The following is a 22,084-nucleotide window of genomic DNA, read 5'->3' on the forward strand; positions in this document are numbered from 1 at the left end:
GCATTTCCCAGTATCTATTTGGAATTCTCGAATAAGTCTTGTTTGGCTCTTTGTTCTGATATTCTGAAGCGAATAAAATACATTTATTGAATATCGTGCTATATTTTTGGAGAAAATTTCAGTTTTAAGAACTGTGCATTTTTGTTCAGACTGACCATCATCACAGTTAAAAAAATAATCTCATTTCTGCTGCTGTCAAGGTATTTCAATATAAATACAAATGAAATATAGTTTCGAATTATTTGGCAACATTACATAACAAAGTACCTGTAGATGACATTGGGATAGTAGTCAGAAGACATGATTGAGAAGCAGCAACACATAGAAAAAGTATTGTCCAAAATACACAGGTTGTAACTTTAATAATGCCAACCATTTATTTATTACGAATATACAAGTGATACATCTGTGAAACTTCTACATTCCTTCAATGTGGTAACCAGCATTGTCTACAACTCGTTGCCAGCGATGTGGAAGTCATAGTATCCCTGTAGCAGTGCCTGTTCTATTGATGTTTCTATTGGACCGTCCTACTGCCTACAGAATATCAGGAACAATCCAGAATAGAATGTCACGAAGTAGTTCCTTCATCTTTGGGATTAAGTCATAATCACAGGGCTTAAGTCCTGTGAATGTGATGGATGGAAAAGCACTTTCCACCCCCAGAGATGTTACAAATCAACTACAGGGTGTGCCGTGTGCGCCCTTGCATTATCCTGCAAAATGATGGGACGGTTCTGCAGAACGTGTGGACGCTTTCTTCGCAATGCTGGTATCAGATTATGCTCCAAAAAATGACGGAAATACTGTGCATTAACATTGTCTTTGCGGGACGGTATGTGTTAGGTTGACGCCGTCACAGTCGTACACAGCAATCAGCATAATTTTCACATTTGTAGGGGTACGACGCAGCACTGTTTTGCGTGATGACCCATAATGACACCACTCACTTGATTGGCGCTTAAGTAGAGGTTCGTATGACCTGGCCCATGTCTCATCAAGCGCAACAATACGCCATAAGAGGGCATTTTCTTCACGATCATAACGCTCCAAGTGAGTTTGAGCAGTGTTGTATCATATCCATCACTTCATCACTGTGCCTCCGTCAAATCCCAGGGAACCCACTGAGATGCAATTTTTCTCATTTTTAAGCAATTCTTTAGAATACAAAACACAGTCATATGTGATATTCCTATTTCCTAGGCTAACTCACATACTCTCTGTCGTCAATCGTTGTCTAATAGCGAGGAAACAGCTTGCACTTCCTCTTCACTAACACTCGGACGACCCGGCCGAGCCATGTTTTGCACTCAGTCACGCCCCTTGTTGAAGGCCCGAAGCCACCTCGCCACAGTGCTGTATGGTAACGCCGTCTCTCTACATGCCTCAACAAGACCGTCATGAGGTCATGATATTATTGTGCTATATGACTACAGGCAGATTGAATTTTCAGTCAAGATCACTGTTCCTGCTTTGTAAACATGGCGAAACACAACTGCTTAGAGCTGTAACTAACAGGAGACTAACTTCAACTCTCCACAGTGTTTGCGCTGTGAGTCAGACGGAAGAGTCCTTTTAGGGGTAAGGAGGGCAGACATAGACTAACATGTGGTAGAAGTGACAACGATTAACTCCGTCTCGTTTCGCTTTTATAGCAATGTTGCCATTATTAAAGTTACACCCCACGTATTTATCAATTTGTCCAAGTTGCAAGTAATTTGATGTAACACAAGAAGAGACAGATTTGTGAAATGAACTTTATTTGCAAGATCTGATCGTCAGTGCTGTGCCAATTAAAGCATTACCAAATTTCATGCTATAGGATGATTGCAGGGTAATAATAACTTAAAAAAAGCAAATGTAATGTCATGCTCTATAATTTGAACAAAGACTCTGACATTGTGGAAGAATATTTTAAGGTAAGTGATTGAGTGTAGGTTAATTACTCATATGAAAGAATCCTGTATCAAGGTGTAGTAACATAACTTGGACATGCTTAGTACAAAATCACAAATACGGAAGAAATATGGGAAAATAGGGAAACTGTGGAGAATTAATGAAATCTACTATTGAGCAAATGTAATTGTGCGAAAATTAAATAGGCCTAAATCCTGCTCTCAAAAAAGGTTCTAAGGGTATTTGGAAATTTGATTAATTCATTTTGTTTTAACGTAACATCATAATTTGAAGAATAGTTAGTTAGTAACATGGTTCAGAATTTGCTAATTTTATCTTTCTGTTAGTGTTTTCTAATTATTCAGTGGTAACATAAGTTACCATTGTAATGTAAGTTACTTAAATTTCATAGTCATACACCATGCACAAAATTAGGCCATTTTGGCCCGTTTTGGTCTCAGCTAAACAGGGTCTGGAAGTCCTTTCCGTGGACATCCTGGTCTTCATTGTCCTTGTGGGTGATACTGTAAGAGTATTTTTGGTATCCTGTTTGGTGACATTTTGTACATATGTTGAAGCCATCTTTCTCGATATGAAGATAGTTTGTCTTCCAGTCTGCATATGGAGTTCTTCTAAAATATCTTCATTCTTTCGATGGTTGAGCAAAGTACATCCAGCAGTTCGTCTCGTGTATCTCATTTCTGCAGACTTAAATTTATAATATGTCTTGATTACACACTTTTAACACTTTGTATCACTTACAAATACAGTTAATTATAATAACGATTTTCTAGTGTTAATATGAAAAACTAAGTGGTAAATTACCTTCGACTTTCGTTTCAGGCATCCTGAGAACCAGAGAGGTCCTTGCTTATTCCGATTTCTCCAGTTGTTTTTCTGGGAGGTGCACTATGAACATAAATGCATCCCTAGCAAAACTACTGAAGAAACTGGAAAAAGCAACAACCTCATTAGTTCTGAGGATGACTCAAACAAAAGTCGAAATTAATGACTAGGTAATATATGCTACTACTTAGTTTTTCATATTAACTCTGCCAGAATAAATAAAGCACTATTATTAATTTATTTATTTATCTAATGGCCAGTAAATTTATTATAGAATCATTAACCCACAAAGAAAACAAGTGAACAAAACACAAGAAATGGATTCGCAACACCTCAAAATCTGTGCTTCAGTGGCTGACTGTGATAATATCTTCGAAAAATATTGGAGTGCAAGAGGTCAAATGACTTTGTCAAATGCCTGGCATTAGAAAACAATAACAACAACATTAAGAAACAATACACTATTATTAATAGAGCCTATCTGTAAATTCTCCTTCCACTTTTATTGTTTTATTGAAGTAAAATTGTCTTCATTTGCAAATAAACATATCAGAGTGTTTGTAAACCATTTTACAGGACACTTAAAAATAAAATTACTTTTCTTGTAATGTAAGATACCGGTAACAAAATATATATTTATGATCACTGTATGGAATAATGATGTGCAAATTGAGTCAAGACATGTCGAGTATAAGGTGGTGTTCAGTCTGTGAACCACACATTCTTTTATCTCTACACCATAGGAAAGCAACTTGGATTAAAAGTGTTTTTCCTTCATGTGAATATAACGTAAGTTATCATGGAAGGATGTTGGATGTATTCACATAGGCTATTATGGAATGAGTCTGGTATGAATGATTTTGATTACAGTGATTGACATTGATTAATACACTGTAACTTGGTTATGTTTTTGTTAGTTTCACTGCCAGTGTTATGTAATAATTATTCTCTTCCTTCTGAAGTATGGTACATTTGTATTATTGGGAATACTGATTTTAATTACATGTTTTATTACTTTGTCTTGCAGCAAAATATCTGGTCTGTTGTTTGAAATGATTTCATTTTTATGGATTGTTGGTATCAATACAGTTTGCTATTTTAATTTTCCAAGATGAGTTCGGATGTATATTTATATGAAGAAACTTTTTGAAGTGAAACTTGTTTAGGCAGAATACGAGTTGAATGCTGTGAAACAAAATTCTGTGATGGATGTTTTAGTTCAGGCCATACCTCTAAGACAACACTTAGTGCTTCTGTTGTCTGTTTTTATTACAGCAAAGAAACTGAAGTAAACATAAACAGTGCATATCTTTGCAAAAGCTAATATCTGACTTCAGTTTACCATGTCTACTCCTGTCATACAGCCATTTATTTCAATTTGCCTGTGAACACCTGCTGAAAGAGATGGCATTTAAGTGTGCTTAAATTCGACAGGCTTATATCAGTAGAGTTACTGGCATGTAAAAGAACTCCTGTGGGACAAAATTCTGGCACACCAGTGACCGGATATAACCTCGGCAGTTGCGAGTGTCATTAAATAAACCATAACTTAAATTTGATCAGTTGGTACTTGTTTCAGGTCTTGATAGATAAGTAGACAGACAGACTCGTTCCATATTATTCTTACATTTAGATTAAATAGAGAACATGTCCAATTCTTATGTTTAACATATAAAAATGCAAATACGAAATATGTACAGAATTAATACGTTAATAACAGTAACATATTATATATTGTTTTATGTTTACCATTTAATAGGATTGGAATATTTACACAGTACTGTGAAATATCAAGAATCCATTTACAGAATAGAAAGTATGATATATTAAGTAATGTTTTAGTTTTACCTTAAATAATGCAGAGTTTTGGTTATGATTCTTAATGTCTTCAGGAAGACTATTGAAAAATTGTTATTGTCATGTAACATACTCCCCTTTGATAAATTTGATGATATATGAAAATCATTCTTTCTGCGGGTATCTGCAAATAACTGATGTCTAGATTTTCATTGAAATATACTCTTTCAGTGTTCATTCTACTGAATTATCGGGCGGATTATGTTCATGTTCATTCTCTACAAGCCAGTTTATTTGGAAAGATGCTGGCGAAATATAACAGTTATTACAAATTAATTATCTTTATTTAAAATCAGAGCTATACAGATTGAAATTGTAGTTCTCATATCTCTTCCTTTTGAGTTTGCAGTTTACATCTTGTTTGACTATGCTGTGATCTTCCATTCTATTAATACAGTCATGATATTGAATTTTGTTTTCATAAATTTTGTCATTTAAGTTGAAATTTTGTAATTTATAATTCTGGATGTTGCTGTTTTGTTTGTATCATATGTGCCAAATAACTTCTCTTGAAATTTAATTAGTGAGTTTTCTGGTTTCTAGTTAACATCTATATCCCACTATCGCAGAGAATTATTTTAGTATGACTAGAAATTTTATCATTTTTAGTTCTATTCTTGAAGTTCGTTATATTCTTATATAGAAATTTCTGGAGTTTGTCGTGCGCCGGCCTCCTGCTGACGTCCCTCTGCTGATGACTGCTGTCCCAGGTGTAGAGAGGGGAAACGGGAGTGACGTGACAAGGGGAGCTGAAGTGTGTGGGGAAGGGTGGCGTTACGGTATAGGTGTTGTGCTTCGATCTGCTTTGACGTTCTCCTGCTGTGGTCCCAGGTGATGAGAGGGGAAACGGGAGTGAAGGACAGATGGTGACGAACTTCGTGGGGAGGGGGGTTATACGATGATGTCGGAAGAAAATACGTTGATACAGATATAGTAGTTTATTTGAAATAATCAGTGTCCTCCTCCTATTCGTGGGCAGGGGAAACGGGAATGTCTTTGAGAAACTCTAGAATATTGACGTTTTTGTCCCTGTGACTCTGGCTGAAGCTAACTTGAAGGCGTGCTGTTGTCATGACTGAGAATATTGGAGAGGGGTAACGGGAGTACCTGGGGAGAGACGAAGACAAGACGAGGGGGGGAGAGTAGCGAGGGGCTGGTATGAAGGGAAAGGGCTAGCAACGTAGAAAAGAGTAGAGAGGAGAAACGGGAGTGCCTGGGGAAAACTGAAGAGAGAGTTTGCTCGAAGTGCGAATACAGTGGGTAGGAGAACTGAGAGACGGGAAGCAGGGGTGTTGGAGGTTCTCGTCTATCGAAGCTCTGCTCCCAAAGGGTCCGCGATTCGACGACCGACGAGAGATGGAGGGGGTTACTCTCTGCTAACGAGCTCCGCTGACAAATGGCCGGCGATGGGCGTCCACAGAGAGGGAATTCAAGGATAGAAAACAATGTTTTCTAAAAGGGTTCGAGCACGGTGAAGTAAAGACCTCTTTGCTAACGAGCTCTGCTGACAAATGGCCGGCGATGGGCGTCCACAGAGAGGGAAGTCGAAGATAGAAAAGACAATGTTTTCTAAAAGGGTTAGAGCACAGTAAAGTAAAGACCTCTCTGCTAACGAGCTCCGCTGACAAATGGCCGGTGATGGGCGTCCACAGAGAGGGAAGTCGAAGATAGAAAGGACAATGTTTTCTAAAAGGGTTAGAGCACAGTAAAGTAAAGACCTCTCTGCTAAAGAGCTCCACTGACAAATGGCCGGCGAAGGGCGTCCACACAGAGGGAAGTCGAAGATAGAAGGACAATGTTTTCTAAAAGGGTTAGAGCACAGTAAAGTAAAGACCTCTCTGCTAACGAGCTCCGCTGACAAATGGCCGGTGATGGGCGTCCACAGAGAGGGAAGTCGAAGATAGAAAAGACAATGTTTTCTAAAAGGGTTAGAGCACGTGGAATCCAGACAAGATGATAAGGGGGGGGGGAGGTAGCCGAGAAGAGCGATACTAGGATAGCTTGGTTAGGGAGATCGGAGCAGGGAGGCGGAGACAGAGCCGGCGATGCGTTTCTGTTCCGGGTGTAAGTGTCGGCCGTGAAAACCCGGTCCGACGAAGTACAGCACGCTGGATCAGAGAAAGAAATGTTGTCGGTGGCAGAGGGAGCATAGTGGCTGCCCCCCCCTCTAGCCGGCGACGAATGTCCCTATGCCATTTTGGGCCCGCCTTATATACACCTCGGGCTTCGCGCCATTTCTCTCCTTGGCGTAGCTTGGAGTGTTATGACGCTATGTGACGTCACAAATTCCCTCCACAACATTGTGGCCTTTAGTGCGACTCTTCTCCCTCTTGGCTTGGTCACGTGGTCGGGGGCCCCCACGGCGCCGTGAGCAAGTTGCTAGAGGCAGGGATGTGGGTGGACATCTGGCTCCTAATACGAGGGGAGAAAAAAAAATAGCGAGTCCCGTATTCTGAAGGAATGTGTCTTCCACCGAGACCATCTCTCTCCGGGCCGGGCCATGTGGTGAGGAGACCTGTCGGCACCGGGAGGGAGTTACTAGGGGCGGGGTGTGAGTGGACATCCGGCGGCCCGTAATACGAGGGGACAATCGCACCAGCTCTCGTCTTCTGAAGGAACACGCAGGCAGTTATGTGAACTTTACAACAATCGCCCCCCTGGTTTTGCCTGCGTGGTACTTTGGAGCTTATATACTACAGTACATTGGTTGTGACTAAATACTAAACATTTTTTTCCTTGCACGTATGTACCCACGCATCACACACACACACACACATACACATACCAGAACATATACATGCACTGAACGTGAGGAATCTACACATTTCCAAGAATGAAATGATAATTGAAAGGCTAATGCCTTGGTCCCAGTTTTCATGTACTTTGACCTATGGAGGTCTCGGTCCCCATCTGTGCCCATCATATTTAGTCTGTATGTTCGGATACTTGTTTGGGAACACAGATCTCGGGTCAACAATCTTGTTTCGTTTGCCTTGCGGCACCACTACACTCGCATCAATGGGTCGTTCGGTTTGATCACACATCGCGAGCGCGCACTCGGCGGTCGGTTCATGGTGGCCACCGCGTTTTCTTCTTTGTTGAGGCGACACGGACGATGATGCTGCAGCATCTCTGCCAGTAGCCTTCGGCGGCGACTGGGTTGCTGGGTTGGCAGGTAGTACCTGCCTGGCAGGGAGAGGTCCACCTCTTTGCAGGTGGTCACGGCATGCCAACAGTCTCGTTCTCTGCGATCGTCGGTCGTCCTGGTGGTCTCGGGAGGCCCAATGTCCCGAGGGGATTGTGGGTTGCTCGTGGCCTCGGGATATGTACCGTCTGGTTTCGGGTCTCTGCCTCGAGAGTGGTCCGGCGTCCCTTCGGTTGCGGTAGGGACACGAACTCGGTCCCTGGAGTCAGAGACATATTGGACAGCTGCTTGCGACTCGTCAGAATGTGGGACGCCCTGTTCAGGTGGGTCCTCCACCTGCCGTTCCTCTTCAGGGAACCAGGTCCTCTCAGCTGTAGTGGAGACGGGTCTGTTGCTTGTGGTTCCTATCTCCAACATATTTAGCTCCAGTGGTTTAGGAGCTGGAAGGATTTTACGGCGTCTGCTCTTGGAAGGAGAGCCATTGGCATGGCCGGAGAGGTGTGCACACTGTTTCTCTTTAGCAGAATCTCCTACTAAAGGTTTAACATGTGGCGGTGGCTGCTGCTTTCCGCCAGGAGCGTTGTCCCTGGGTAGCTGCGGCTTGGGATCCTCTCCGGCCTCGGGTTTGTTGACCAACGGTACTACTGCACCGTTTCCCAATCTCAGCTGTCCTTGACGGTAGTCTAGTTGTGCTGACATGTCTCACAACCATGGGGTCCCCAAGATCGCATCAGCGCGTAGCCCAGGTGTGACGAGGAAGTTGACGGGCTTCGTGGTGCCCGCAAGTGTAACAGAGATATCAGCTTCTCCCTGGGTTTCCATTGTCTGTTCGCGTTGAGCAAGATGAATGACATCCTGTCGGCTCATATGGTGGTGCCGATCGGAATTTTCGCGGCATTTATGAAGTTTCTGGAGGCGGCACTGTCGACTACCGCTGTGGCTGCTTGGGATCCCATCTGGATGTCAATCCGCGGGACTGTTTCCTCTTCATCAGGAGCTAGGGCCATCTGCGCGACGGGGCTGGAGATCGGGATGTGGCGAGCAGGATCAGTGCGTCTCTGCTGTTGGACCGGACAGTCCCGATTGTAGTGGCAGCGGTGTGCTTGAAGTCGCCCTCCAGAGGAACAGCACGATGTATCAGTTTCATTGTAGTGGCTGGAACCGGATATCTGAGAAACGGCCGAAGTTGTGGCCACAGAAGGTCGATGATCACCGGAATGATTGTGTTGGGATCGGCATTAGGAAAGAGTCGCCGATGGAGGAAAATTTTTCCTGTGATGAACTGATCAGCGGCCTCGTTCTCTCGTTGTTGCTTCCCGTAGAGAGAGGCCTGGAGAGTAGCCCTTACAGCCGGGCTGTCGAAGCAGTGAGTCTGTCCTTGTTGCAGTTCCTCCCAGGAGAAGGGAATGCCACAGAAGGGCAGTAGCCAGACCCTGGCTGGTCCCTTCAGTTGCTGTTGAACGAGGCGTGACCACTGGGAGGGGTCTACCTGCGCCTCGGTGAGTAAGTCGCGGCATCTGGAGATGAAGCCGGCCGGATCCTCGTGCTCCAGTCCATGGAAGTCAGGGAGCACAAGGGGCTGTAGAATCTCGGCGGGGCGAAGACTGCGCGTGAGTCTTCGCAGCATCTCGAGTTCCCTCTTCTCTTCTTCTTTCTTTTTGCGACACCAGTCGCAGACGTAAGGGGCGTTTTCCCGGAGCTGGGGCTCGTCCTCGAGCCCGAGACACACTGCATGGTAGAAGGTGGGGCAGGTGCCGCAGTCCACATAGTACTGGCCTCGTCCGGGGCAACCCGGTAGGCGCACTGGTCTCTGGTGCGTGTAAACATTGTTGGGCGCCACCAAGATAATTACTCCTCTCGGAAGAGTGAAGAGCTATGGGGTGTATGTGGATTCGTCTAAGTACCAACTGAGAAAAGGCCCCACGTTGGGCGCCAATTGTGCACTCGCCTCCTGCTGACGTCCCTCTGCTGATGACTGCTGTCCCAGGTGTAGAGAGGGGAAACGGGAGTGACGTGACAAGGGGAGCTGAAGTGTGTGGGGAAGGGTGGCGTTACGGTATAGGTGTTGTGCTTCGATCTGCTTTGACGTTCTCCTGCTGTGGTCCCAGTTGATGAGAGGGGAAACAGGAGTGAAGGACAGATGGTGACGAACTTCGTGGGGGGGGGGGTTATACGATGATGTCGGAAGAAAATACGTTGATACGGATATAGTAGTTTATTTGAAATAATCAGTGTCCTCCTCCTATTCGTGGGCAGGGGAAACAGGAATGTCTTTGAGAAACTCTAGAATATTGACGTTTTTGTCCCTGTGACTCTGGCTGAAGCTAACTTGAAGGCGTGCTGTTGTCATGACTGAGAATATTGGAGAGGGGTAACGGGAGTACCTGGGGAGAGACGAAGACAAGACGAGGGGGGGAGAGTAGCGAGGGGCTGGTATGAAGGGAAAGGGCTAGCAACGTAGAAAAGAGTAGAGAGGAGAAACGGGAGTGCCTGGGGAAAACTGAAGAGAGAGTTTGCTCGAAGTGCGAATACAGTGGGTAGGAGAACTGAGAGACGGGAAGCAGGGGTGTTGGAGGTTCTCGTCTATCGAAGCTCTGCTCCCAAAGGGTCCGCGATTCGACGACAGACGAGAGATGGAGGGGTTACTCTCTGCTAACGAGCTCCGCTGACAAATGGCCGGCGATGGGCGTCCACAGAGAGGGAATTCAAGGATAGAAAACAATGTTTTCTAAAAGGGTTCGAGCACGGTGAAGTAAAGACCTCTCTGCTAACGAGCTCCGCTGACAAATAGCCGGTGATGGGCGTCCACAGAGAGGGAAGTCGAAGATAGAAAAGACAATGTTTTCTAAAAGGGTTAGAGCACAGTAAAGTAAAGACCTCTCTGCTAACGAGCTCCGCTGACAAATGGCCGGTGATGGGCGTCCACAGAGAGGGAAGTCGAAGATAGAAAGGACAATGTTTTCTAAAAGGGTTAGAGCACAGTAAAGTAAAGACCTCTCTGCTAAAGAGCTCCGCTGACAAATGGCTGGCGAAGGGCGTCCACACAGAGGGAAGTCGAAGATAGAAGGACAATGTTTTCTAAAAGGGTTAGAGCACAGTAAAGTAAAGACCTCTCTGCTAACGAGCTCCGCTGACAAATGGCCGGCGATGGGCGTCCACAGAGAGGGAAGTCGAAGATAGAAAAGACAATGTTTTCTAAAAGGGTTAGAGCATGTGGAATCCAGACAAGATGATAAGGGGGGGGGGAGGTAGCCGAGAAGAGCGATACTAGGATAGCTTGGTTAGGGAGATCGGAGCAGGGAGGCGGAGACAGAGCCAGCGATGCGTTTCTGTTCCGGGGGTAAGTGTCGGCCGTGAAAACCCGGTCCGACGAAGTACAGCACGCTGGATCAGAGAAAGAAATGTTGTCGTTGGCAGAGGGAGCATAGTGGCTGGCCCCCCTAGCCGGCGACGAATGTCCCTATGCCATTTTGGGCCCACCTTATATACACCTCGGGCTTCGCGCCATTTCTCTCCTCCTTAGCGTGGCTTGGAGTGTTATGACACTATGTGACGTCACAAATTCCCTCCACAACATTGTGGCCTTTAGTGCGACTCTTCTCCCTCTTGGCTTGGTCACGTGGTCAGGGGACCCCTTGGCGCCGTGAGCAAGTTGCTAGAGGCAGGGGTGTGGGTGGACATCTGGCTCCTAATACGAGGGGAGAAAAAAAAATAGCGAGTCCCGTATTCTGAAGGAATGTGTCTTCCACCGAAACCATCTCTCTCCGGGCCGGGCCGGGCCATGTGGTGAGGAGACCTTTCGGCATCGGGAGGGAGTTACTAGGGGCGGGGTGTGAGTGGACATCCGGCGGCCCATAATACGAGGGGACAATCGCACCAGCTCTCGTCTTCTGAAGGAACACGCAGGCAGTTATGTGAACTTTACAACAAGTTTCTTATGTAAATGCGTTATAATCATAGATACGATATAAGTTACGTTAATTTGAAGGACTATGTATTCTTTTCCAGGTAACAAGTGAAGGAAAGCCTAAAGTAATAGAAAGATTTGACTGCAGTGGAGCTGGAGATGTTGACACTTCCACAGTGGTACAAGCAAAAGATGGAGAGATTCAAGGACTCTCGGGACGTAAACTGAAGGTATCAGTCTAATTATTACAGCAACAATAGTAGCAAATAGGGTACATAATAATGTCATATACTTCTTAGTCCTTTGGAGTCAAATGTCGAAATATAAATTGACAGTTGATTAAAATAATTATCAATGAAAGCATGTGGTAATCTATGTGTTTTAGTAGCTGGTTATAGAGATATTCTCAAGTTTTTATTCAAAATTATGTAAGAGTTAAATTATTTTTGTTTTAACAGATTTATACTTGCTACAAAGTATTTCCAGTTCGTACAGCTATCAATTACACACATGAAAAAAAGTTTTGCATCACCTGTGAACTAAAACATACAATGCACTTGTCACAAAATTGAAAGTGATATGTGAAAAATGAAACACATCTGCAATACGTACGTATTGCTCATTAAATGGAAAACAGATCATAATGTAAACAAAAACAAAACTTTATTCTCTCACTGTAAACTTGAACAAGTCAGTTCAGTGAGTTTAATACTCAGTAGTTCTTCCCCTTGCATTAAGGCATGCTTGGATCCTTCTTGGCATACCATCCATCAGTTCATTAAACCACTGTCTGTCCAAATTGTCCCATTCTTCAATGGTAATTCTGCATAGATCTCGCTGATTGCATGGTCGATCAGAACGTCCAAAAACAGCTTGTTTTAAATGAACTCAGACATCCTAAGTAGGGTTCATGTCTGGGGAACAACTTGGCCATTCCTGTTGGACGATGCATCACGAAGTTCATCATTGACAATGCCTGCACGATGGACGTGAGAATTGTCGTCCATGAAGAGGAAGTCTTCTCAAAAACGTTGATATACTGAAACACTACAGGGCGGAGAATATCATTCCTGCATTGTAGAGCACTGAGGTTAACTCAGTGACCAGGAGAGGCATGCGGTGTGTAGGCGGAGAGAGAACCATTTCCTTGGGGGGGGGGGGGAGGCAAAGCAAAACAACAGAATCTCCATGGGGTTATGGGGACATCATTTATCTCCTCCCCCTGTTATAGCTTGACCGTGGTACAGTACATTAGAATATGATCATTTAATAAAGATATTGTAAAATAAAGTAAAATTATAACAAAATATACAGACAATTTTACTTTTTTTTTCTTTTGTACAGAGGAGGGACCCGATGGCTTGCAATGCAGCTTGAGGCTTATTGTTCTTATCACTCCTATTCTGTGAATAATTGGGTAGCCGAACGGCTGCGCTCTTGTACAAGTGCAGCACGTCACACCGTGAACTGAACCCGGGTTATGGTATAGATGATGATATGTGAATTAATGATGGCGAAACGAGTCTGAGGTCCTACACCGAAAATTACCCAGCAGTTCTGCTTCAATCGATTGAGGAAAAACCCCCAACCAAGTAACTTGTCTCAACCAGGATTTGAACCTGGGCCCACTCGTTTCATGGCCAGACATGTTAACTATTACTCCACAGTGGTGGACCAATTTTACATTTACTTCATTTGTTTATTTAAAAAAGCAAGATATTATATGAAATGTTAATTATAATTATTTTATTTAATCTCGTCTTTAAGTTTACACATTATACCGGGATCACTTTTCTTTTTCTGCATTATTGTGCAGTATGTTATTCATATTTCTCCAGGTAGCTGCTTGAACACCTCCAGAGTTCTAACACATCAGTACAGGCTGTTATAAAAAACTTTACAGTGCTTCCATTCCTCAAATGAGGTATAGAAATTCTTATACATTCAGAAATTTAAAATAAATATTATAGTCCAAACACATGATCTGAAGACATTAATTCGTCAATTTAAACATAGAAACTTAATCATAAACAAAAGGAAGATAAACCTTTGAATTCAATATTTTATAACATTAATAGAAAAAAAATAGTTCGACCAAGTTTGGGGGACAGTGCCCCCCCCCCCCCATACCCTCCCATAACTCTGCCTATGGTGGTGACCTCATGTAATGCCGCTCAAAACATCATTGAGCTTCCACCTTGTTGTACATTTTGTGCAGCATATCTGAGATGTGCAGCATTTCTTGATTCCCTCCAAACACGTTACTGACGATCGTCAGGCAGCAGACATATGCGAGTTTCATCAGTGAACAGCACTTTGCGCCAGTTCTCAGCAGTCCATTTTGCATGATTCATTGTCCATCTGTAACATATTCCATGATGTCTAGATGTATGAAACAGAGCTCTCCATTGTCGTCTCAAATGAAGAACAGCATAATGCAATCTGTTTCTTACAGTTTGGTTAGATACATGATGCCCGTTGGCCTATAAGAAATCTTTATTCAAACCTGGTAGCATTGACTGTGCGATTTCTCTGAGTCAAAATTCTTAGATAGCGATCATCGGCTGCAGTTGTAGCCTGTGAACAACCCGAGCGAGGCAAGTCCTCAGCAGTACCTGCATTTCTGTAATGATTCCAAGTCCATACCACATCATTTGATTCACGTGTACACATCTAGCAACTTCCCTTGATAGCAGTCCTTCCTAACATAATGTGACTATTCGGACATGGTCAAATGTTGGGATTTGTCTTCTTGCCATAGCAATAAGTGAGTAGCGTCGTCCACACAGTGATCAGAGCAAATCTGTAATGCTTCCTTCCCAATGTTACGACTTAACTGATATTCTTCTTATGCTTTGATGTTGTTTTGTTTTCGAAAGATAGGGTGCAGTGCAGGTTTGTTTATGCTTAGAGACAGTTCAAGAGACTGATGTGTAGCCTACACGCAACACAAACAGTCCATATAGGAGAATGTTAATGATACTTATAGAGGTGATGCAACACTTCTTTTTGATGTGTGTATGATATGTCTTTTTAGTAGGCTGTTTGTTGAAGGTGTTGTTATTTTAAAGGTGTTAGTTCACAGAGAAAATGGAATTGTTAAAAAAGAAACGAAGGAAAAAGAAGGGAAACTTATTATAATAATATCTTTTTTAATTGTATAGTTCCAGAAAAAAATTATGGCCCAACTCTTGGAGATGCTTCATAGCACAATTCATATGATAAAGTTCGTTGTCTGTATTTTGAACCCAGACCTTCGTGAGGACAAGCGTCTCATCTCAGTAACTCCCATGTCTGTGGCATCTGTGTGTCCTGTAGAATGGAGCAGATTCGAGCCCTACGCCCTCATTCAACCCCCCCCCCCCCTCCCGATTAACATTACAATCTAGTTTTACGGATTCCTGGGACTGATGTTTCAGTTTGTTTAACAAAAAGTGGAGTAATTACAAAAAAAAAAAAAAAAAAAAAAAAAAATTGAAAAATAGTCCGCCTTTCTCAAAGAAAATGAAGATAAACACAATTAAGAAAGAAACAAACACCACAAACATGTGAACCTAATGCTTTGTCCACATGCCATGAGCTTCTATCCTAGTCATCATTCTTTTGGACATGAATCTACGAGATTGTGGAAATAATCCTGATCACGGGTGAGGTCTTCTAAGTGTCAGGGCTTGACCCCTTAACTCGTTTTTATTCCGAGATAATTGGTGTTTAAATAATTCTCGTCTCTTCTTTTTCAATTCCACTAAAAAATTTGGATGATATTCAAATCTGGTGACTTGAGAGCCAGCAGTTCACTTAGATCTCGAAACCATGTTTGAAGTGTGAAGTGTGAACCAGAGAGTTATCCTGCTGAAATCTTAATGGTCCTTGGGGTTAATATTCTTGTGCAATAGAGAGCAACATGTTTTCCAGAAGATGGATAAGACGGCCTTATCTCTACCAGGTTAAATAAATAAATCTAATCTAAATCTAATATATTGTGGCAAACACATGCAGCCATAAATACACTCTAAGACACCTGCCCTATCACTAGAGATCCAGCATCTGAACTTCAGTATCACTCCAAATGTCAAGCATAAAATATATAGTCAGGTTCATGATAGACTCTGACAAGTCCATTGTAATTAGTCGACATAGATGTTTCGTCAGAGAAAATTACTGTTTGAGAACAGCTAATCTTATAAACCGCAGGGTTGCCCAAAAGAAAACAATGAAGGGAAAGAAGCTATAGACTGCCTAGCCTTTGTCGAAAGAATTTCGATTGGAGAAGAGTAATTTAATCGCAGGACTCTGTAAAACTCCATTTTAATGTTATTCAGGAAATTAAAAAAAAAATTGCTTACATACACCTTGAACCTCTTGCTTCCGCATGATACACAGATTTTCCAGCTGTCTGAGCTACTGAGATGAGATGCAAGGTCTTGCTACTGCACAACATGTCGATCTCCTCACTAAAATCTAAGTTTCGATTTTACTGCACAATTTATGTATATATTCATCTATTATTTGTTGTTAACTAATGCTGAGTTCTTGACAATAAAACCATTAACTCTCTTGCTCTTCAGTATATAGGAGAGTGATGTAGCAAAAAAGTATAACCATTTTTATGTAGGCACCATATTTTTATGCTATGGCAGTGATATTACCGACACACAATCTTAGAGCCCAAGTATTGCATGTAAAAACTTGGCTAAGGGTAATGGAAATTCTTTGTTGTAGATTTACATACCTAATCTAAATGTGAAAGAACTCTAACCCTCATTCAGCTAAGTTCCCTTCCCTTGCAGGCAGGGTTTTCTGCAGGTTTCATATATCAGACTGCATAGCTTTGATAGATGAAACAGGAAACACTAGAGGAAGTAGAATACAACAGGCCATATGAGACTGCAGTATTTAAGGGTTCTAAAATGGAGACCACTGCTATAAATTACTTAGATTCAGAATTTGCAATATTGTTTTTATAGGCCTATATATTAACGTTTTCTATTTCTGTCGTAGATTCCCTCTGAGTGGAAAAATCCAACAGGGGATTTTCATATAGGTATTAAAAATGGTTATGATCTCTATCCTGCAAAACTTAAAGAACGTATTCAGAAAGAAAGAAAAGAGAAACTGTGGGATCCTGGTCACAAATCTACATTAGCAGAAACTACTAGGAAACTTCAGGTAAGTATCAGATGTGAGTGACAGTGTGGCAATTTTTGTGATTTTAATAGTTTTTATTAAGCTGTGATTTAATTTTTAAAGATCTTCTATAATGCCTTCGATTTTACATTGAAGCACAAAGTATACTTATTTTAACAATAGACATAAAGAAACTGAGAACTATTTAAGATTAATATAAATTGCGTTGCATGTTTGAAAAATATTTTTAAAGTAATGGTATTTAAATTTTTAATTGCATGGTCAATGAAAAACATTTAATCCTACAATAGTCACTGTAAGTTACTGTCACCGAGTAGTCGCCGCGAATTGCGGACTTACACTCCACAAGAAAGTAAAAGGGCTTAAATTTATTTACAATCATGAAGTTATGGACAAACATTTTTTAGAAAATATATATATTCAAATAAATGATGTGCAGAATCATCCACACATTAGTCATAATTATGTGGATTATAAGAGAGAAGATGTTCCATATGTTTTTGCACGCTTCTCAAGGTTCGTCTTTGTCGCAGCAACACACTGGAGAGATCAATAAATATGTATTTATTGCATACTAACCTATACTGATTAGTGCTGACTAATAGCAATGATAGTAACTGTTGCAGTTTCAACTGTCATTACAGATCGCTATGGACTCTCGCTCCTCAACCGTTAATAACTGATAAACAAGTGCGAGTTTAGAGCTTAAATTTGTGTCAATAATGAGAGGTCGAGTGTTGAAGCTATGAAAATTGGGAAGATACTGGGATGATAGGTACATGGGAAAATCATATTAATAATAATGCTCAGTGGAGTGACAGTCCGTGCGCACATGGCCACTTGAAGGTTAAATTAATTTCCAGAATAACTCAGTTTAGTTTTTTTTTTTTTTTTTGTATCTATTGTATAGTTTTTCTTTCTATTAAAATGGCATGTGATATTTGTAGAGCTGAGTAATTTTCGCACCCAACAAATGCAATATAGTGTCAGTAATTGCTGTGTGATTAAACGAAATATGTTTTATCCTAAATTAGGTTCACTACTCATTCCAAGAGTTAGTATTAGAAAGTGCATATAAACATGTAAGTTTTTTTTTGGGCCGATCATGTTTTTTAACAACCTTACCATTGTTGTTGGTAGGCTTTGTAACTTACAACACACATGCGGTAAGTAAAAAATAAAATCAACTTTTATTTATTTACTTAAAAGTAACGAACTATCAGTGTTGCGCACCACTATGTACTATGAGGAAATAACTAAATGTCTTATTATACCTGTTCTCTTTCTAAATTAATTTATTTGAGTGGAGATTTGTAAGAAAACAAGAATTAATATAGATGAGATGTAAGCGTGAAAACCATTTCTCATGACTTCCAGTTGTTGCTCTGAGCACCACAATGTTCTTTCGTGATGGTCCAGCTTGTAATAGTAAAGCACTGTAGGTATATGGTCAAGACCCAGATGAGTGACTTCAAAAACGTGAAGCAGCAAGTCTGGCTTGCAACAAGTGAACAAGTAAAGCACCATAGGTACATAGTCAAGATGTGGTTGGGTGGCCACAAAAATGTAAAGCACCAGGTTCAGCTCGCATAAGTAACGCACCATAAAAGTATGGCCGAGACCCAGATGGGTGACTGCAAAATGTGAAGCAGCAGGTCAGGCTTGCAAAAAGTGAACAAGTAAAGCACCGTAGGTACATGGTCAAGATGTGGTTGAGTGCCCATAGAAACATGAAGCACCAGCTTCAGCCTGCAAACCATAAAGCATCATAAATGTATGGTCAAGACCCAGACGGGTGAGTGCAGAGATGTGAAGCATCAGGTCCAGATAGCCAGTGGCAACAACTCTTCTTCTAAGAACACCGCCTCTTTCTTACCAGTATATTCATCTTGCATTCACTCAATATGCAATCCTGGAGAATAGTTTTTGGTAACAGATCCAACAGATAGGTAGAGTTCTGTGAAAGTTTTATTTTGAGGAAAATTCGTTTTAAAATTGGAAGATTTTGGTGTAATTGTCAATTTGGCGGTGTTATTTTAAAATTATGTGTATATATGCAAGATTTATAATCTGGTTTAAGATATAAACACGATAAGAATGTTGGTATATGCAGTATTTTAAACATCAATTTTCAGATTTTACAATTGTATATAGATTTTAATACACAGTTGCATTTATTTGCTGACAAAATGGTGGAGCGAAATGTGTCATAGTTTTACTCCGGGTTAAGTTTAAGCTTATGTCACTGCTTATATATCAGTTATTTTCTGATACAGTTTAACATGTTTGTAGCTAAAATAAGGGTTTTAATTATCATGTTTCCATTGATTTCTAAATCATCTAAATCATTGTCATAATGTAAAGCAATTTCCTTGTACTTACCATGTACTAGTGAGTATACTTGTAAATTTTTAATTTGATATTAGTTTCATATGGATATTGTACTGATATTGGTAGTGCACAAGACTGTGGCCCAGAATCCAAATAGTAAGTAATACCTCATTTAAATTTTGCTTTATAGGAATTCGAGAACAAAAATCCACAGCCAACAGCTGCCAATGACAAATTGCAGAAGGAAGATCTCGAAGCCCAGATTGAACTTCTCACATCCCTTGACAAGAATTATGCTGACGTAGGACCTGCATATGACTGTGTTGTTTTTCATGATGGAGAGATGTGGAGGTATATATTTGAATACTCAACATTTTGCAACATTAAAAGTTAAAACAATGTTCTTTTAGAAAGATTAGTGCAAATATTTGTTTAAGTAATAGAGTACAACTGTCCATTTACATAAATCACAGAAACTTCAGAACTGTGCATTATATATCTACCTTGAGGACAGCCATACAACCCCAGTAAATGCATTGGAAGTGAAATTGAACATAAAATCTTTGGATATGTGTCAGAAATGAATGGGTAAAGTGAGTGTAAAATATATTATTAATGGTGGGTATTTGACTGTTAGTCATTCACCCATATGAAGCCAGTTGTGTAGTCCAGTTTACTGACAGAGTCGTTACCCAGGGTGCACCATAGGAGGTTAATCTACGCTACACCCATGATGAGATGAGATGGAGATTTGTTGGAAACCAAAGCTCCTGGAGAAAACTGTTGTGTACCTCAGATAGAGAATACTCTGTTCCATCCACAGAAGAAACTTATTTAATGGGAGCATAAGGGCACAGTACATTAGTTATTGATAGATTTAAAAAGGCATATGACTCGGTTAAGAGAGAAGTTTTATATAACACTCTTATTGAATTGGTATTCCCAAGAAACTAGTTCGATTAATTAAAATGTGACTCAGTGAAACGTACAGCAGAGTCCGTATAGATCAGTCTCTGTTTGATGCTTTTCCAATTCACTGCGGGTCAAAGCAAGGAGATACCATTAGGAAAGTCTAGGAAAACAGAGAGGGTTTGGAATTGAATGGGTTACATCAGCTGCTAGTTTATGCAGATGATGTGAATATGTTAGGAGAAAATCCACAAACGATTAGGGAATTTTACTTCAAGCAAGTAATGAGATTGGTTTGATGAAGATTGTTGCATGGTAGTAGAAAGAAGGAAACAGGCAAAATTGAAATTCTTACAGGATCCAGTTGAGGAGAAGAGAGATAATTATTTCAATGAAAGACGGGAAGCAAGTCGTACACTTAGGAATAAAAAGAGAGGTTACTTGAAGGAAAAACTGAATGAGATAGAAACAAATAGTAAGAATAAAAACATTCGAGATTTATATAAGGGTATAAAGGAATTTAAGAACGGATATCAGCCAAGGGTAAACGTGATCAAGGATGAGAATGGTGACTTGCTTGCAGACTCTCCATCAATCCTAAACAGATGGAAAAACTATTTTGCGCAACTACTAAATGTACATAGGCCAAATAGAAATGATCGGGATGAAATTGAAATACAAACCACTGAACCATTTATACCCGAACCCACGCTTTCAGAAGTCGAAATTGCGATAGAAAATCTGAAAAAGTATAAGTCTCCAGGTATCGATCAAATTCCAGCAGAATTAATACAAGAGGGTGGGAGTGCATTATATAGCGAAATTTATAAACTTGTACTTGCTATTTGGGAAAAGGAAATTGTACCAGAACAATGGAAGGAGTCCATAATTGTACCTATTTTTAAGAAGGGGGACAAAACCAACTGTGGTAACTTTCGAGGAATATCACTTTTGTTGACGTCGTACAAAATTTTGTCCAATATTCTTTTGAGAAGATTAACTCCTTACGTAGATGAAATTATTGGGGATCATCAGTGCGGTTTTCGGCATAATAGATCGACTATTGATCAGATTTTTTGTATTCGACAGATAATGGAGAAAAAATGGGAGTATAAGGGTACAGTACATCAGTTATTCATAGATTTCAAAAAGGCTTATGACTCGGTTAAGAGGGAAGTATTATATGATATTCTTATTGAATTTGGTATTCCCAAGAAACTAGTTCGATTAATTAAAATGTGTCTCAGTGAAACATACAGCAGAGTCCGTATAGGTCAGTTTCTATCTAATGCTTTTCGAATTCACTGCGGGCTAAAGCAGGGAGATGCACTATCACCTTTACTTTTTAACTTCGCTGTAGAATATGCCATTAGGAAAGTTCAGGATAACAGGCAGGGTTTGGAATTGAACGGGTTACATCAGCTTCTTGTCTATGCGGATGACGTGAATATGTTAGGAGAAAATACACAAACGATTAGGGAAAATACGGAAATTTTACTTGAAGCAAGTAGAGCGATCAGTTTGGAAGTAAATCCCGAAAAGACAAAGTATATGATTATGTCTCGTGACCAGAATATTGTACGAAATGGAAATATAAAAATTGGAGATTTATCCTTCGAAGAGGTGGAAAAATTCAAATATTTCGGAGCAACAGTAACAAATATAAATGACACTCGGGAGGAAATTAAACGCAGAATAAATATGGGAAATGCGTGTTATTATTCGGTTGAGAAGCTCTTATCATCCAGTCTGCTGTCCAAAAATCTGAAAGTTAGAATTTATAAAACAGTTATATTACCGGTTCTTCTGTATGGTTGTGAAACTTGGACTCTCACTCTGAGAGAGGAACATAGGTTCAGGGTGTTTGAGAATAAGGTGCTAAGGAAAATATTTGGGGCTAAGCGGGATGAAGTTACAGGAGAATGGAGAAAGTTACACAACACAGAACTGCACGCATTGTATTCTTCACCTGACATAATTAGGAATATTAAATCCAGACGTTTGAGATGGGCAGGGCATGTAGCACGTATGGGCGAATCCAGAAA

The 22,084-nt window shown here is 40.9% G+C and overlaps 1 protein-coding gene across 2 annotated transcripts in view; it reads left to right on the forward strand.

Annotated features, from left to right (window-relative positions):
- The window catches only part of TppII (Tripeptidyl-peptidase II), a 132,984-nt gene that overhangs the window by 10,182 nt on the left and 100,718 nt on the right, over nucleotides 1-22,084 (forward strand). For both annotated transcript variants that reach the window (XM_069848025.1, XM_069848024.1), the window contains exons 2-4: nucleotides 11,753-11,881; nucleotides 16,653-16,820; nucleotides 19,321-19,481. In XM_069848025.1, the coding sequence (XP_069704126.1) occupies nucleotides 11,753-11,881; nucleotides 16,653-16,820; nucleotides 19,321-19,481 (458 nt within the window). The remainder of the gene's footprint in view (nucleotides 1-11,752; nucleotides 11,882-16,652; nucleotides 16,821-19,320; nucleotides 19,482-22,084) is intronic.

This window comes from Periplaneta americana, chromosome 15, assembly GCF_040183065.1.
Source record: "Periplaneta americana isolate PAMFEO1 chromosome 15, P.americana_PAMFEO1_priV1, whole genome shotgun sequence".
In the NCBI taxonomy this organism is placed as follows: domain Eukaryota; kingdom Metazoa; phylum Arthropoda; class Insecta; order Blattodea; family Blattidae; genus Periplaneta; species Periplaneta americana.